The following is an 18,713-nucleotide window of genomic DNA, read 5'->3' as shown; positions in this document are numbered from 1 at the left end:
TATTTCAGCGTCATTATGTTTACTTTTGTTTCATTTTGCACAATGGCAGCACCATTATTGATTTTGAAAACATAATATTATAACTGTCAAATACAATTTGAGTTTCTTTTGTTTGATTTTTGTTTTTCTCTTTTATGCTTTCAAAATAATCAATTTTTTCTCGCTTTATCTAATGTAAATAAGAAGTTGTTTTCTCTTTCCTTACTGAAACTTGTTTTTCAAACTTGGTAAATGGCAATATATTTTTATTTGAGTTTTTCTCTTTTTTTATTCCATAGTGCGAGAAAGAAACAAAATTAGTGTTGCTGTTCTGTTTGAAGTTGGTATGATGGAAAATTTTTTCATAATTAAAAAATTTTAAATAAAAAATATAATTAAATTTTAGAAATTATTAAAATATATCATAATGAAAACATAATTATGTATATTTTTTATGTGTTATAAAATAAATTAAAATATATTTAATTTTAAATGGAAAATCAGTGCAGACACATCATCGAAATGCATTGCTCTGAAAGAAAAGAAAATTTTTCACATTCCGGGTGAAATAAGAAAAAAAATAAATTTTAATTTTATTAAAAAATTTAAAAGAAGTCTGTGAAAAACCTTAAACAATTAAAACATAAAAATAATATTAAATATAAATTCATTAAATGAACATTAATATTTAGAAGAATGCAATAGGAAATTTGAAAAAAATATTTTTACAAGAAAAAAGATGTCTTCCCAAATAGCCTCTTTCAATCCAATCCAATTTTTCAAGAGTTTTTCCTATGGCTTATTGCTGCTTTTTTTTCTATTAGGTGATATGCATACAATCGAGCTTACCACAAATAGTATTGTTTAGAAATTTTTTTTTAAATTTGTTTCTATTTTTGGCTTGTAATCTTTTTTATGTATTTTTTTTTTATAATATAAAAATGGAAATAAATTTTGTTATTTTGTCAGTTTGAAAAAAAAAAAATTGGTAGTGTAGCTGCAAGCACCCCCTTTATCAGTATTAATAATAATGAGAAGAAAAAACAAATTTCCAAGATTTTGCGTAATAAAATTGACAATAGTTGAAGGTTTTTTTATGATAGTAACTAGCTACCTTTCTAATTTATTTTTTCGTTCAAGTAAAAATAAAAAAAAGGATCTCTAATATTTTTGATATTTGGTGTCTGATGATATTATTTTGATGGAATATAAATAAGTGGTCAGGTAGTTTTTATTTTCGTACAAAAGCTTTTTTTTAATATTTACTCATTTGATTGTTATTGCGTTCATCTATACTTAGATTACAACAACACTTTTGGAGATAGAAGTGGGAATTTTATTTATTGATCTTGCTAGATAATAAATAACAGAGAAAGTTTTCTGGGAATATTTTGTATATATTGTAAATGAGGTGTAGGTAAAAGTATATAAAATGTTCCTATTTTCTTACAATTAATATGACTGTATAGGTTTAAGTTTAAAATTATTAAAATGTGTAGAGGTACTTTTTGTTTTTTGAGTAAGTTTGCATACAAAGTGGTACAAAATATAAAAAAGTAGTAACTAAGAATAAGAATTAGATATCTACTTATTTTAATAATATGTATCTATGTTTATATATTTGAAATTTATTCAAAAACAAATTAGATAGGTAGTTAGGTACTTAATTTTACACTTATAGTAGATTTAAATAATATATTTGCACTGTTCTCTAAACTCAATACTATACTTATGATTATTTATTACAAAAGTATCCACTTATAGAAAATAGATCATTAATGATTTGCTGTTATATTTACAATTAGGTTAATAATCTGCCAATATTATACAAAAGATTGTATTATTTTGTGTGGTGTACGATACAGCCATAAGTAATTAATTGTTTAAGTAACTTAAATTTAATACATGCATATTTTGTCCAATTTTATATATAGGTAGGTTTCTACTTACATGTTATTTGTAAGAAAAGGCATATTATGCGTAAGATCAAATTTTGTCGGTACTTATATTGATTTAAAATTTGTATTATTAGTGCTATATTCTATTAGAATTGTAAATATTAGGCAAAATAATTTTTCTCATTTTTCATTTTTTTAAAATAATTTATCAAATTATTCCTAAAATTTGAATCGATTCTTTGATTTGAATTAGAATTGAATGATTTTCAAGAAATGTAGATATACCTAATTAAATACGAGACTATCTACCTATCTATATTTACATACCTACCTGGTTGTTGTGTTTATTTAATCTTAAGTGTCATCCAATAAAATATGTATTTATTAAATTTCAAGAATTGATTAAGCTTGGTACATTGTGTATTGATTTTATTTTTCTAATCAATATTTTGTATGTTTTTGAATTTCGAACTCCAAATTCTTTTTTGTATTTTTTTTTTTTGTAAATCATATTTACTGAAAGAGCAGGTATCTATTTAGCCATTTAAGCTTTAACAAATATTAATATACAATAATTAAATAATTAGATTGTTAAATTGATGATTAGGTTTCATTTAAAATAATTGTTTGTAATTAAATATTTGAACCTATACAAAAATATGATAGATGGGGAATTAAATTAATTCTTATAACAGGTAGGTATAGAAATTAGATTCTCTTCATTGAAGCGAAATCATGCAAGTAAATAAGGATGCTGAACTAGATTTTAATGATTCGAATTAAATTATCTAATTTTTTAATATAAATTTAATTAAATTCAAACAAGTATTTTTAGCTGATAACGTTTTTTATCTAGCTGATGATTGAAAATAGTTATAAGATTATAACACTTTCTTATTATATTAAAGTACGTGGTAATGAGGAAAAATCATTTTTTAGCAATTTAATAAAACATAAATATTCAGTAACTAGATATAAGAATTCTCAAATAAATATATAATCACAGACATAGATACGTGTAAATAATTCGGTATAAAAAATTTATCTTATATAAAAGATTAATTCTAATTTGGATAACAAATTAGTATTAATTAATACCGTTGGATTAAGGTTATATAAATATTAATGTAAATATATCGTGTTTACAGTGCACATTTTTAACGAACGACCCAACATTTTGAATTTTCAACAAAGCGAATGTAGATTGTCCTACATAACAATTGAACAAAATCTTGTTATAAGAGGAGTTTTAAATTTATTTTTTAATAAGGAATAATTTGTAAATTTGTAAATAAATAAAATTTAATTATTTGTCGCAATTTCCTTTATAACACAGAAATTAATTATATTTTAATACAAAATTTTCTAAAACTTACTAAAATAATTTTTCTTTTGTTTTCTTTATTTTCAGCTTGTATAACTGAATCTCTGCTTATATAACATCACACAAAATATAAATATAAAAATTATATAACTAAAACACAAAAGAAAATTACAAAAAAAAATTTATAAAATTAAGTAACAAAATTAAAAAAAAAAAAAACAAAATTCACCGATAAAACAACAATAATTCAAAAAGAAAAATTTTAGAAACAAAAAGAGGAATTCAATCAAAATAACGAAAAAAAAAATTAAAAAAAAAAACTTTGATATAAAAATTTTTTTTTTTTTGTTTTTAGCAATTATTTAAAAAAAAAATCTGTGAAAACAAAAAACAAAAACAATTTTAATTTTTTATACACTTTTATTTTTTTTTCTTTGAACTGAAATTTAAGAAATATTAAAAAAGAAGATGCAAACAAAAATTTGTGTTTAAAAACTTTTATTTTTTTTCTAAAAAAAAAAACACTAAAAACCAAAAACACTAAAAAAAAAGTTAAAATACCGAAAAAAAACAAATTAATTATAAAAATCGAATTTTTTTTTTATTAAATTTAAATTTTTTTTTATACATAATTTAAAATTTTTATTTTTTTTTTAAATTTAAAAAGAAAAAAAAAAACATTAAAATCAAAAAATATTTTTTTTATCTTTCACACATACACACTTAAAAAGTATAACGATTTATATTAAAAAAAAAAAAGAAAAACAAACCCTTTGGATCAAACTAGTTAAATTAAAATTATATTGAATTAAAAAATGCAAAAATTAATTAGATTTTGTTAAAACAATTTAAAATTCATAACAAACGAAAACTGCAACAACAACAACAACACTTTAAAAAATAAAAGGATAACTAAATCGCAACGCATTACCTACAAGTAAACTAAAAAAAAAAATAACCAAAAAATCAAAAAAAAAAAATTGTATTATATATACATCCATATAAGTATATATATATATATATATATATAACACTCAACTAGTGTAAACAATAAAACAAATAAAAATAATTTGTAATTGAATAGAAAAAAAAAACATTTTTAACTAAATATCCCGTAATTGCTAACGTGAACTCACCTGAAGAATTTATTAAATCTAAAAAAACAATTATAAAGAAAAAAAAAACAATTCATTTATTTTGAATTAATTGAATTAATTGCCTTTTTATTATAAACTTGTAATCAATTTATTATTTAATAACTATTTTTTTTTTTGCATAAGTAATAGAAATTAAAAGTGAATTTTTTTTTATTATTGAATATAGCCATATACTTACTTATATATAAAAACTATTTTATTAAATATTATATATTTTTTTTTCTGTTTTTTAAATTTTTTTTTATTATTTAAAAAACAAATTATTGAAAACATTTGAGATTAGTGTAAAGTCGAATCGTGAATATTAAATAAATATAAAAACTCTTCATTCTATCATTGTTTTTCATGAACAAAAACAACATTTTACATAAGAATTTAGTGAAATAATAAATTTAAAAAAATATATTTGAAAAAAAAAAACAAAGAATATATAAATGCAACATAGATAACAATTTAATAAATAAAAATACTTATTAAAAAAAATTTAATTCATGTATCAAATGTATTAATAAAATTTACAATAATTATTAATTTAAAAAAATAACAGTGGAACAACCAAGTCGCAACATATAAAAAAAAAACAGCACACAATATTATTAAAAAAAAAAACTATAAGTAATAAAACGATTTTTATTAAAACTCCTTATTGATTATTTAATTAAAAAAAATATATTAAAGATAATAAAAAAAAACTGCTTAGATAAAAAAGAAAAAAAAAAATGGAAACATAAGACAAAAATATTAGGTAAACTAGTAAATTTTGAAATCATAGTATTCTTGTGTTTTGTTTGTTTTCTCTAAGGTTCTTCTGAAAACACTGTTCTAACTTATTACTTAATAGATTGCAGTCTGTAATGAGAATTGTTTGAATTGTATTAGTGCTTTTAAAATCAGTGCATTTTAAAATATAAAGCTTCAAATAGCAGTTTTTTTTAAACATTTAGTGAGACGCAATTAAGACATTTCGGCATTGCATTTTTAATTCTCTAGCTTTGGTACCTTAATTATAAACGAAGATGGGAGAATGACAATCTTTTTTGAATTTTTAATGAATGCTTTTTAAGCTTTTATCTCTATTTTCTTCAACAAGATAATCAAATAAATAATTTTTAAGAGTTTTTTAAGCCAAGTAGAAGAATGACATCTTCAACTTTATACAAGAACTGCATTTTCCAAATTAATTTAGCTAAAGAGTTGCAATTAAAACTTTTTAGTACAACAAAATATGTAAACATTAAGTTGAAAAAATTTAGATTTTATGTTGGAAATGCGTACATAGAGAATGCTAAGAGAACATATTTTACTCTCTTATGAACAATAGAACTTTTACATATTTTCTTTTAATAATTTTTTACCTAACACCGTGTCTTCGAATAAGAGTCTTACAAAAACCAAAAAATGCCAATTTTATAGAATGACCTTCTTTTGTTGAATGAGCCTGATTTCAATTCTGCAGATATAGTGCAATACTAAAAAGTTTACCTTATTATATATGTATATACAAGATGTATAAATTTACAAGGGTATTTTGAGTATAAGAACATTTATGCATTTTTATATTTTACGTTACCACAGCTAATGTAATACATACTTATAAAAATAAAACATGAAGATTCGTAAATTTTAAAATGTCGTTTTGTTGTAGTAGCGGAACTAATTTTTGTGATGAGAAAAAAATATTTTACGTTTTTGTAGTGAATTAAGTAATTAATTATTTCGTGAAAGTAAAATGCTTATTTTATGTAAAATTTCATTAAAAAGAATAATAAAAGAATAATTTTGTTTCTGTTTCAAATTTCATTCATAGCTTATATTTTCATAAGGCATCTACTCTAGAAGTACCATTTTAAATTTTTATTTATTTTATTAAAATAATGTTAAAAGTATCTCCCGCTAATAAATATTAAATTCGATTTCAATGAAATCTCAAATGAAAAAAATTATGTTTTATAATTACACTGCTCTTGCGTTTGTAACCTTTGCATTATCATGGTAGTCAGTAAACGGAATTTTGATAATTTGACATTATTTAACGGCGTAAACTGTAAGGCATAATTTTTCGTAATAAAAAAACTCCTGAAATAAAAAAAAATCTTTGTTAATCGGCAACTCTAGTCGATAATTAAAAGAAATTTTTGAAGATTTCCGATAAATGGCAATTATTTTTTCGATTATTTGAAAACGCCTACTTATTTTAAATTTGATTGTTACGGCGTAGGAAACAGCTTATAGTTTTTGTAAGTTTTGTAGGTTTTTTATGTAAATAAATCCCGAAAAAATTTACGCCAAGCACTGAGAGAATATCTAAAATAGCCATACTGTTTTAAAATCAGAAAAATTCTTACAAAAAATATTATTTAAAAAAATTTTTAATTGGCAGCAAACAAAATACAAATGCCAATTCATATTTTTTGCATCACTAATTGGCAATATTTGATTTTCAAAAATACTGCTAACTCAGTGCTTTTCATAAATAATTGTACTTCCTTGACATTTCTTTTTAAACTAAAACTAACATGTAAGTAGTCAAAGTTTGAACTGAATTTTCAAAAACACGGTTATTTTTTGCGATAGTAATCTACAGTGAAGTCTTTAAAGCCTGCCAGTTCTAACGTGAAAGAATAAATTTTAAAAAAATTCTTTTAATGATTATTGTATGTAAAATTTTGTGCATATATAGAAATATAAATTTATAAAATATCATTTTTATTTTAATTAATATAAGTAAAATATATTAATTTTTTATTTTTTTTTCTCATTTTAGGAATCATAAATGCTGTGAATCTATTACCAAAATCTTTTAATAGCGAAATAAATTACATAAAAAAAAATAAAAATTTAAATTAAAAAAAAAAAACCAGTAAAAAAATTATATGTAAAATATTTTAATTTTGAAATTTGAAATTAAACATTTAAAATAAATATCTTAAAAAACTATAAAATAGAAAATATTAATGAATTAAAAGTATAATTAATAATATAAGAAATTGAACAATTGTTGTAACTGCTACAATATATATATATATATAAATTTTAATTAGTATATGTGTACAAAAATATTCCTTAATTATAAAACTAAATTGAAATAAATAAAATTAAAAATAAATAGAAAAAAAGTACAAAATATTAAAGCAAATACCAGAATTTTGCATTCTGAATGCAAACAAAAATCAATAGAAACTGCAGACATTAAGTAAAAAAAAATAAATAACTTAAAGACTTCTACAATAAAATTAAAAAAGAAAAAAAAAAGAAAAAAAACAAGAAACAAAATAATTTTTTTAAAAAATTATTTTTTACATTATTAAAAATTAAACAAATAAATTAAAATAAAGCGTGTGTTACTATTAGTTAAACAAAATAAACAAAAAAATTAAAAAATATTTAAGTTTAAAATTTAAACAGTAAAAAAAAAGAAAAAAGCATTTTTAAGAAATTAATAATACTTTTACAGCTTTACAAAAAAAAAAAAATAATTAAAAAAAAAATACAAAAAAAAAACATGAAAAAGTATATTCTATATTATTAAAAATTAAAATTGATAAGAAAATCTACACCTGTGATAATATTGTAATTTCATTTTTTTTATTTCTAATTTGTAATTATTAAAAAAATATAATAAAAACAAGGAATACTGCAAAAAAAAATTAAAAATTTAAAAAAGTATATATATATACATAACATATAAATTATATATAATTATATATTATTAGAAGAACACATATTTAAGAAAAGGAAACCAATCACGTGATATTATAAAGGACTTCAAAGTACATTTTATAAGTAAAGAAAAGACTTGGAAATGTAACCTTTAAAATTATTTAAATAAAAAAAAATAAAAATAAAATAATATTAATTATATTATGTATAACAATTATAATAATTAAAAAATTAAAATAAAAAAAAATACAAAAAAGAAAAAAAATATTAATAAATAAAAAAACGCAAGAACAAAAATTATAATTTAAAAAAAAACAAAAAATCTATATTATATTAAAAAGAAATTCAATAATTATTAAAATTAAAGTAAAAATATAAAAACCTATTAATTTAGAAATTCAAATTGTATATGTATAAATTTATAAATAATGATATATATAAATATATACTTAAAGTATGAAAAATATTTTAGTTTATACAATAAATTTAATTAAATAATAATAAAAAAATATTTGAAATAAAGAAATCGAAAATTTAAATTTATAAATTAACAACCTTATCAATAATTATATATAATATAATATATATATATAAAGAATATAAAAAATTAATATGTACATATAAATATCAGTATAAAATAATTACATACACTAAAAAATGAGATTGCCGAAATAATAACAATAATAGTATAAATAAATATTAAAAAAAAAGTAGTGAATTACTTACTAAAAACACGAATAACAAAATGCAAAAATAAATTATATATACATATATAAATATATATTTAAAAATTTATTAATAGAAAAGAACTTATTACTTATAAACACTAAAATAAAAATTAAAACAAATTATTATTATAACTATAAAAAAATATAAAAATATTATAATTTTCATTAAAAAACAAAAAAAAAAAAATTATAAAAAAATTCTCTTTCACTTTTTAAAACTGAAATTGTAATATAAATCCAACCATTTTTAATTGATTAATTATTCAAAAATAATAACTTAAAGAATTTAAATATAATAGAAATAAATAAAATATAAAAAAATAATAGAAAATTATCGGAAAACAAAAAAAACTATTTTTACATTAACAAAGAAAAATTAAAGCTTTTTATTTGAAAAAAAAAAACACTATAAGAAAACATTTAAACAAATTGTATTTTAAAATATTTATAAACCAAAATAAATTTAAATAAACAAAACAAACAAACCCCCCTCCTTACTACAAAATAAGGTAAACTCGATTTGTATTTAAGAAATTTTTTTTTTTTATATTAATAAAATTTATATATTGAAATATTTTCTACTTTTATCAATTTAAAACAAAAAACACTATTTTATTTTTATTTTTTCTCGATATTTTTGATTATTTTTACAATTGTATACTTATAATTTTTTTCTTTTGTCAATTCAACATAATCTTTTTCACCATTTCAAATCATTTTTTTTCATATTTTTCCATTAAAAAATAAAATTTCCTACTGTTTGAGATTTTTAAAATATATATTGTTTAAAAATAAAAATTAATTATAATTTATTGAATCGATAACAAGACAAGATAATTATTATAATAATTTCAGTAACAAAATATTAAAAAAATAGAAAACAAAATGTATTTAAAACAGTAATTGAATAATAATATTAAAAATATATTTATATTTATATAAATAACATTCTACTAAAAGTATAAATAATAAATTTAAAACTATAAATAAAACACAAAAACAAAAAAAAAAGCATTTTTTCCTCTTCTCTTTAAAATAATAAAAATTATTATTAATAAATAGTAAAAACTAAAAAATTGATATCTATATATATATACAATTATAGAATAAATAATTATAAAAATATTATTATATAATAATAAAAAATAAAGAGATTTTAAATTTAAAACTTTTTGTGTCTCCGTCTTGCGCTGTTTTTTCAAAAACAACAAAATAAAAATTAAAAATATAAATTTTTAAAAATTTAAAATTAAATTAATCAAAATTTAATAAATTCGCTTTAATTAAACAAAAAAAAAAAAGAAAAACTAAACTATTAAAAAAAATCAAACTGTTTAGAAATTATCAATAAAATTTAATTAATTCAAATAAGTTAAAAATTGAAAAATAGTTATGTAAAAAATAAGGGAAAAACAAACTAAATTAATAATTTAAATAAACAATAAAGAAACTCACTTTCTTGTAAAAAATTAGTGATCAACCACTTTAACAGTGACTCTACTTTATTCATGCTTCTCATATTTTTTCCCCTTCTCATCAACTTCAGCGCTTAAATACAAGCCAAAAAAAAACATCATTTTAAATTCTTTTCCTACATAAATTCTTTCTTCATTTTTAATTTATTTCAAAATAAATAAAAACAAGAAAAAAAAAATTATGATTTTTCATAAAGTAACGGATAACAGGAAAATTAATTAGTGGTACATAAGTATAAAAATATGCTTAATTAATAATTGATAAATTTAAAAAAAAAGAAAATGTTATAATTTTATACTCCGTATTATTGAATTTTTGTTTTCAAATAATATTAAAAAAATAATTTGAATAAATTCAAATGGAACATGTATTAAAAATGAAAACTAAACCCAGTGACTAAATTAGTTTATTACAAAATTATTAAAAATAAGAGGAACTTCAATAGTTTTCGAATAAAACGAAGAAAAAACTTTTTTTCAAAAATATTTAATAATAAAGAATTTAATTTATATAAAGAATAAAAAATTATAAAAATTTGCAAGATATAAATTATATTTTATTTTGATAAAATTAAAAAATTCATGTGAAACCAGTAAAAATAGTTATTTAAAAAACAATAATTACAAGGAAATAAAATTTTTAAATTAAATATTGAAAAATAATTTGAACAGAAATTATTAGAACAGTAAAATAAAAGAAATTATTTTATTTATTTAAATTTTATTTTGAAAAAAAAAAACTCTTCAAAAAAGATAACGAAAAAGAAAAACAGTTTATTATTTGGGCCTTTTTTAGCAGATATAAAAATTATTTTGCAAAATTAGTAAAAATATTTTGTTTTTTAAATTAAATATTGGAACAAAAAATACTTAATATCTTTAAAAAAAAAATAATCGACGAACGACGACGAAACTGAAAAATAAAAAATTATTTGGCTAAGAAGGAAATAGAAACAAGTGGAGATAAATTGAAAATTCAAATTAATCAAATCGGGGAATAATTTTTCAATATAATAAAACTAATTTAAATTTATATCAACATAAAAAAAAACAATAATCACAAATTTATATTCCAATAATTCGAGAGTAAATACACAAAGAGCATGAGCCAGTCGAAAAATTTTCGCAATGGCGAAGGTAATTTTATGTTTTTTTTTTCAAACAATCTTTTCTAATATTTATAAATCTATTGATTCGTTATTAATGTGAAAAAAATGACTATTTATTCTTTTAGCAGATATTTACGGTAATATATCATGTGATGAATTCTATAATTTGAACACAATTCGTAATATAAATGTACCAAATACATTTCCCCCTATTGGAACATTTTCTTTGGAAACTGTTAATTTAGCGCCCCCAACTCCAGTTCAACAATTATCGAACAATCATCATAATCATAATATATTTGAAAATGATGATGCTGCAAGAATATTTTCATCTAACTCAATCTTGACGAATGGCTTAAATAATTTAAATTTAAATAGTGGTGGAGGTGGTGGAGGTGGAGGCAATATAATTGCACAAAATTCAATTAATAATACCTCTAATAACAGTCATGGTCCAATAACTGGAAGTGGTGGTCAGCAGAATCATAATAATGCTAATAACGATGCAAGTCAAACAACACGAGAAACTGGAATCATCGAAAAGTTATTGGTATTTTATATTTAAAATTAAAAATTTTTTTGACTCTATTTAACTAAAAAACATTTTATACTTTTAGCATTCATACGGGTTCATTCAATGTTGTGAACGTCAGGCACGACTCTTTTTTCATTTTTCGCAATTTAGTGGAAACATTGATCACTTAAAAATTGGTGATCCAGTAGAATTTGAAATGACATATGATCGCCGTACTGGAAAACCAATTGCAAGTCAAGTTACTAAAATAGCTCCAGAAGTTGTAAGTATATTTTTTTAATAATGAATTTATTTTGCAAGCATATTTTTATAATTTTCTAAAAAGAAATTTATTAAATTTGGTGAAATTTGTTTTAGGTGTTATCTGAAGAACGTGTGACTGGCACTGTTACAACTGAACTTTCATGTTCCTCTAATGTCTTATCATCAAATGAAACAACAGGCCGTATTAGCTATGAGAATCGTGGAGAATGTTTCTTTCTCCCATATACCAAAGATGATGTTGAAGGTAATGTTAACTTACGGGCTGGCGATAAAGTGAGCTTCCAAATAGCAACTAACCAAAGGTAAAATAATCGCAAATAAAAAAAATTATTGAATCTATTTATTTAATAAGTAAAATTTTTATAAACAGAGGTAACTTAGGTGCCTGCCATATTCGTTTAGAGAATCCAGCTCAACCAGTTAAATATCGTGGTGTTGTTTGTTCGATGAAGGAATCATTTGGTTTTATTGAAAGAGCTGACGTTGTTAAAGAAATTTTCTTTCATTTTTCTGAAGCTGAAGGCTCGATCGAATTACGACCAGGAGATGATGTTGAATTCACAATCCAAACAAGAAATGTAAGATGTTGAATAACAAAGAGTTTTTGTTTCTGGATTTTATGTAGATTTGATTTTAGGGACGCGAATACGCTTGCAATATTACTCGCTTGCCACCCGGCTCGGTAATTTTCGAGGACGTTGATTCAACCATATTTAAAGGACAAGTTTTAAAACCTTTGGATCGTAATAATCCTCAGCGTCCATGTAACGACCCACTTCCAGGAAGGATTCGTTATAGAGCTCCAGATCATTCTGAAGTTGAAGTCCCTTTTGGAGATAAAGATCAGGTAACTACGAGCACCATTTTTTTTTAACTTTTTTGATTTGATAAATATTTTTTTGACATTACTAGAAAGGAGATTTTACTTTACGCCATGGAGATTGGGTTCAATTTTTATTGGCTACTGATAGGCGTGATCAATTACAACGTGCCACAGCAATTTCCTTATCTGATGAAACTTTTAAGGTATCTGGAGAAAAGCGAGAACAAGGAGTAGTTTCAGCGTTGAAAGATGGTTTTGGATTTTTACGATGTGTTGAACGAAATGTCAGATTATTTTTTCATTTTACAGAAGTTTTAGACCCGGTATTTATTTTTATTAAGTTTTCCTTAAAAATTTTTTACCATCTAAATTTTTTAGAGCCGTGAGTTATGTGTTGGAGATGAAGTTGAATTTACTGTAATTCAGGAACCTGGATCAACATACAACAGTTCTAGGCTTTGCGCCATTCGTATAAAACATTTGCCACATGGCACAGTTCAATTTGAAACTCTAGTTGTCAGTAACATTGAGGGTAATTCATATAAAAACTGTTTGAGTTTTGTTAAATCTTATAGATTTTATATTTTGCAGGGGTAATAACTCGTGAAGCTCCAAAAAGTCCAGTAAAATCACAAGATCGCGTTGAGGGGGGTGTCATAAGCTATGATCAAAATGATACAAAAAAAACTATTATGTATTTTCTAAAAGACTGTGAAAAACCACCAAGAATTGGTAGCCGAGTGCGATTTGATATATGCTTAGTGAGTTCTCTTTCATTTTTGAAATATTTTATTATTTTATATAAAATTTTATTAACTAATTAACACTAACATTAGCGTTAATTAGAGTTTTTATTTGCATTAAATTGAAAAATTTCATTCGCAAATTACAAATAAAATTTTATACTGATTGAATTTTTTTTATCAAAAAAATAAAATTTTGTAGAGTATATTTTACAATCATCTTGTACATAAATTTTTGGTTTGGAATTCATTTTTTTTGATATTGTAAAATTGGAATTGTATTCGGTTATAAAAACTTTTTTTCTTTTAGGTGAAGCGTAACAAAGAATTAATTGCGGTTAATGTTGTCGACGTAACTCATTCCACAAGCAATTTAAACAATCATCAGGAACAGCAACATCATCAACACCATCAACAACAACATCAGCATCATTCACAACAACCGCAACAACAATTAACTAATGGCATTAGTTGCTCTCCAAATAGTGGTAAACATAACGATTATGGGAATATGAAAATAGAAGACTACAATAAATATGATAATAATAATCTGACAAATAATTCTGGAAAAGTTTATAGAGGCTTCATAGCAGTTTTAAAAGAAAATTTTGGTTTCATTGAAACCTTAACACATGATGAGGAAGTTTTCTTTCATTTTAGTAATTATAATGGTAACCCAAGTTGGTTAGAATTGGGACAAGAAGTAGAATATACTTTAGCTCCAACTGGTAGCAGCACATCGACATCTGGTAATTGCTTACCAGCTGAAAATGTAAAAACTTTGCCAAAAAATTCTATACCTATACCAGCTGTATTAGATGCAATATATAATGGTATTGTTGCAAGACCATTACGTTGTATTAATCCAGATCAACAAGAATATTCAGGGTTAGTTGAAATGTGGAATGATCAAAAAATTTGTGTTAGCACACACGAATTCGGAATAACAAGTTTGGTTAATAAACGGGATCTATTACAACAAGGCGATTTAGTAACATTTAAAATTGATGTAACTGGGCGTGCTGCAGAAATAACAGCTGTACGTCAAAAGAAACGTGCAACAGTTGATTCAATTAAAGGACAATTTGGATTTTTGAGCTATGAAATAGAAGAAGGAAAAAAATTATTCTTTCATATGTCTGAAGTTCAGGGAAATACAGCTGCCTTACATCAGGGTGATACGGTTGAATTTTCAGTTGTTACAAATCAGGTAAATCTTAATACTACAACTTAATTTTATATATCAATTTTCTTAAAAATAAGAATAAAAGACTATTAATAGAATCAATAGTTTTGAAATCGTGTGGAAAAAATAAGATGAATCTAGGCGAAATTTAAACATAAAATTTCCTTGTTTTTTAGTTAGTTTTAGTTATTTAATATCCTTTATAACACACACACACACACATATATATATATATATATATATATATATATATATATATATATATATAATATATATAATACACATAATATATATACATACATATATTATGTGTATTTAATTATTAGTAATATATTATGTGTATTTAATATCATTATTTATTAATTACTTCATTCTTTTCCTTAATTGTCTATTTTGATGTTACTTAAGCATTATGTATAAACAAAAATTAAAATTAATTTTACATATTATATTGATATTTTTCTAAAAAACCCAATATTTGATGTCAAAAAGTAATAAAAGAACACCACCCATTATTTCAATACCATCAGAAATTTTAATTTTACCACCTACATATACATACGTACATATATGCTAATTCCACATTTTGCTTCAAGTTTTTAATATATGTACATATGCTCATAAATGTTTATTCAGGTTACAAATTTTTAATATTATAATATTTAAAATTGAATATTTTATTTGGATATTATATAATTTTTAATAAAAAAAATTATTTTTGCAGCGAAATGGAAAATCTTCGGCATGCAATGTCATTAAAATTAATGATCGTCCAGATCGTTTGATATCTCGTTTGAAGCTTAATTCTGTAGATGATTCAAGTCCACGTTTAATTGTGACACGCGCACCTAGAGGACCACAGGGCAAAGGGTTTTCTCCACAGTTTCGGTCTCCCCGTATTGCTGGTAGCTATTTTTATTTTGGTTTCCAAAACTTTAATTTTCACATTTAAAATTTTTTCTTTATTTTTTAGGTTTAGTCGCTGAATAAATATTACAAAAACAAAATTTTAAAAATCTTAATAGCAATAAAACTGAATCGAAACAAATTTGAAACCATGAAATTATTTAATTAAACAAAAAGAAATCAATACAAATGTATTCAGTAAATGCAGTACATAATAATAAAATAAAAAAAAACATAAATTATTAAAAATATAAAAAAAAAATTAAAAATTAAAAAAAAAATGCTTATATACATATAAAACATATTGGCACTAAAAATTCTAGTTATAAACAAATTATATTATAAACAAAAAAGGATGGAATACAATACAAGAAAATTATTTAAAAATTCAAATAAATCATAAACTATAGAGTAAAACTACAAAAAAAAAATAAAAAATTAAAAAAGTAAAAAAAAATACAATTCAAACCCTATTAACTTAAATGGCAATTTGAAGAAAAAAGTAATGGAAACTCTGCCATTTTCCCAAAAACATAAAAAGAAAAAAAAAGAAAGAAATAATCTAAAATTATAACAATAATAATATAAAACCAAGAAGAAAAAAAATTATACAAAAAGAAAATATAAAAAAAAAATTGAAAAAAAATATATGAATACGTAATATGAAATGAAAAAAATTTGATGTAGTTTCAATTATCTTGACTTTCTTATATTAAAATGTACAACAAATTTTAGAATTTTGTTGATTGAAGGTTCTTAAATTTTCTACTATTCAAAAATTCACCACTAAAAGCTAGCTGGTGTTTTTTTATTTAACAGTATTATGTCCTAAAATTCAAAAGAAACAGCAACGTCAATACAGATTTAATTATTGAAATGTAGTCAGATTATTTTGTTACTATAATCGAAATCCAGAATGTACTCCACGTATTTTTAAAATCTCTGTTGTTTTTCTGATTTTGAAACTTAAATATTAGTGTTTAAATACTGTTTGATTCTACTTTCTGGCACATTTTAATATACGAATATTAAGATGTATAACTTAAACTAAAATGTACAAGTACTTGCCTATAAATGCAAAATAATCTAATTTTTTAGATTTTTTTTTTATAACAATATTTATTATGATTAAAATCCTCTAATATTTTTTAGAGGATTTTCGATATATATAAAATATGCAAAAAACATTTTTAAAATTTAAATTAGCGCTTTGAATTATGAAAATTTTTTTATCTACCTCGAAAAAATAATCTTATATAATTCCTCATAATTTTCATTTGCATTTTATTAAACAATTCACTCTTTTCTATCTTTTGGAATATGTTCCCAAAGGAGGTAAACACGTTAACGGGTAAATAAAATATCTTTGAATATAAAAGTGGAATCGAAACAGGATAATGATACTACTGATATTAGACTCTAAATTCAACTATCTTAAGAATTTGAAAATAATTCTTATATTCAAATTGGTTTTCCGTAAAAATCAATCCTTTGTCAAAGGATTTCATTTTCCCGAATTTTTCGAAAATAATGCAAATTCAAAAGATGTGGTATTTTATTATTTTATTTGTATAATTTGGAATGTGCGTTTGTAGACGGGTATTAAAATTTAGTTGTGTAGAGGGATACCCTTTAAGATGGCAATTATGTAATACAAAAAAATTTTTTAGCTAGGATAACAATATTAATCAAGTCATGGGAAATTCTAAATTTGCAGAATAAAAAATATTTTGAGGTATGTAAATTTTGTGATTTATTTTATTACATTAGAAAAAAATATTTATTTTAAGTATAAAGTATATTCGGAATAAAATATAAATTATATTCGCAATACAAAACTTTTAAAGTTTTTCATTTTGGATATACTGATTGCATATAACAATTTAATTTGAATTAATTTTTTACTACTTACTATTTAGAACTACCATACTATTTAATAGTAAGTATGATTATTTAGGGTTTATAGAAAATTATTTCTTTATAGAAATTTCAAAATATAAAATAAACTATATTATTTTAAAATTTTCGTTCATGAGTTTCAAGAATTAACTTTTTAAGTTTCATTTTTTTAATTTTCTTAATTTTTACAGTAAAGGATGATAAAGGATGATACATATGTATCTTTAAGGAATCATTATATCATTATATAGCTCCTAATATGAAATTCACCTTGAAAAATATGAAATTATAATTTCAATTATTTTTCTATTGCTAAATTGATCTCGTTAAAGTATAAAAAATTTCGCTCACTAATAAAGTAAAATAGGCTTTCACGTTTTGTTCTTTTCTATATTTGATTTATTCTTTTAAATCTTTGGGTTTGCTATTCTTTGTCGATTTTATCAAGTTTCTTAGACCCTAAACAACTCTTTCAGATATAATTGGTGTAAAATTTATTAAAAAACAGCAAAATATTTCTCGCTTATTTAAGCATAAAAAACAACTTGAAATTGTTAACAAATCAAAATTAAGAAATGGAAGTTAAAGTACTTTAACATTTAGAATATTATACATACATACATACTAAAATATGTATATAATGTAATTTTAACTGAAATCCTAAGCATAATCCAATCATAAATTGTGTGTACTTTTAAGTAAATTTCGTTTCATATTTTACCTTTATGGTCAACATGGTTATGTAGCATAAATTTATAAAAGTAGTATTTTTTATATTACATACCTTTTTATTAATTTTTAATTTTTTTAAGTTCTTGTCAGAATTCATATTCGAATTTAATATGTATTTATTAAAATAAAACAAAAAGTAGGATATTTAAACATTTTTACGGTAATAACAAAAATGAATTTTTTGAAATCAAGAAATGAAACTGGAAAATTGCATTAATTGGTACATATAAAAATTTTGTTATCGTTTTATTTCATCATATTATTGCTATTATCTTTATAGTATCAGATATCATCA

General features: G+C 21.5%; 1 protein-coding gene and 2 long non-coding RNA genes across 4 annotated transcripts; all 3 read left to right on the top strand.

Moving 5' to 3' along the window:
• Positions 1–284: 284 nt before the first annotated feature.
• On the top strand, positions 285–3,683 carry LOC129610132 (uncharacterized). The gene is made up of 2 exons (XR_008697074.1): positions 285–323; positions 3,289–3,683. It is a non-coding gene; the product is annotated as an uncharacterized LOC129610132 (long non-coding RNA).
• A 963-nt stretch (positions 3,684–4,646) lies between these two features.
• On the top strand, positions 4,647–8,358 carry LOC129610133 (uncharacterized). The gene is made up of 2 exons (XR_008697075.1): positions 4,647–5,103; positions 7,123–8,358. It is a non-coding gene; the product is annotated as an uncharacterized LOC129610133 (long non-coding RNA).
• Positions 8,359–9,947: 1,589 nt separating this feature from the next.
• On the top strand, positions 9,948–16,449 carry LOC129610255 (cold shock domain-containing protein E1). Of its 2 annotated transcripts, none has more exons than XM_055522768.1 (12): positions 9,948–11,358; positions 11,459–11,880; positions 11,948–12,127; positions 12,223–12,431; positions 12,500–12,707; positions 12,767–12,976; positions 13,042–13,275; positions 13,331–13,484; positions 13,544–13,713; positions 14,006–14,905; positions 15,606–15,786; positions 15,855–16,449. In XM_055522768.1, the coding sequence occupies exons 1-12, from the start codon at positions 11,325–11,327 to the stop codon at positions 15,869–15,871; spliced, it is 2,919 nt and encodes a 972-aa protein (XP_055378743.1). In that variant the 5' UTR covers positions 9,948–11,324; the 3' UTR covers positions 15,872–16,449. The 2 variants fall into 2 exon arrangements, with proteins under 2 accessions (XP_055378743.1, XP_055378742.1); XM_055522767.1 differs by having other exon boundaries at positions 11,456–11,880.
• Positions 16,450–18,713: the final 2,264 nt, after the last annotated feature.

This window comes from Condylostylus longicornis, unplaced genomic scaffold (assembly GCF_029603195.1).
Source record: "Condylostylus longicornis isolate FDR11 unplaced genomic scaffold, ASM2960319v2 ptg000044l, whole genome shotgun sequence".
Taxonomy (NCBI): Eukaryota; Metazoa; Arthropoda; class Insecta; order Diptera; family Dolichopodidae; genus Condylostylus; species Condylostylus longicornis.
The sequence above is the reverse complement of the archived record's forward strand: the minus strand, read 5'-3'. Positions and strand labels throughout refer to the sequence as shown.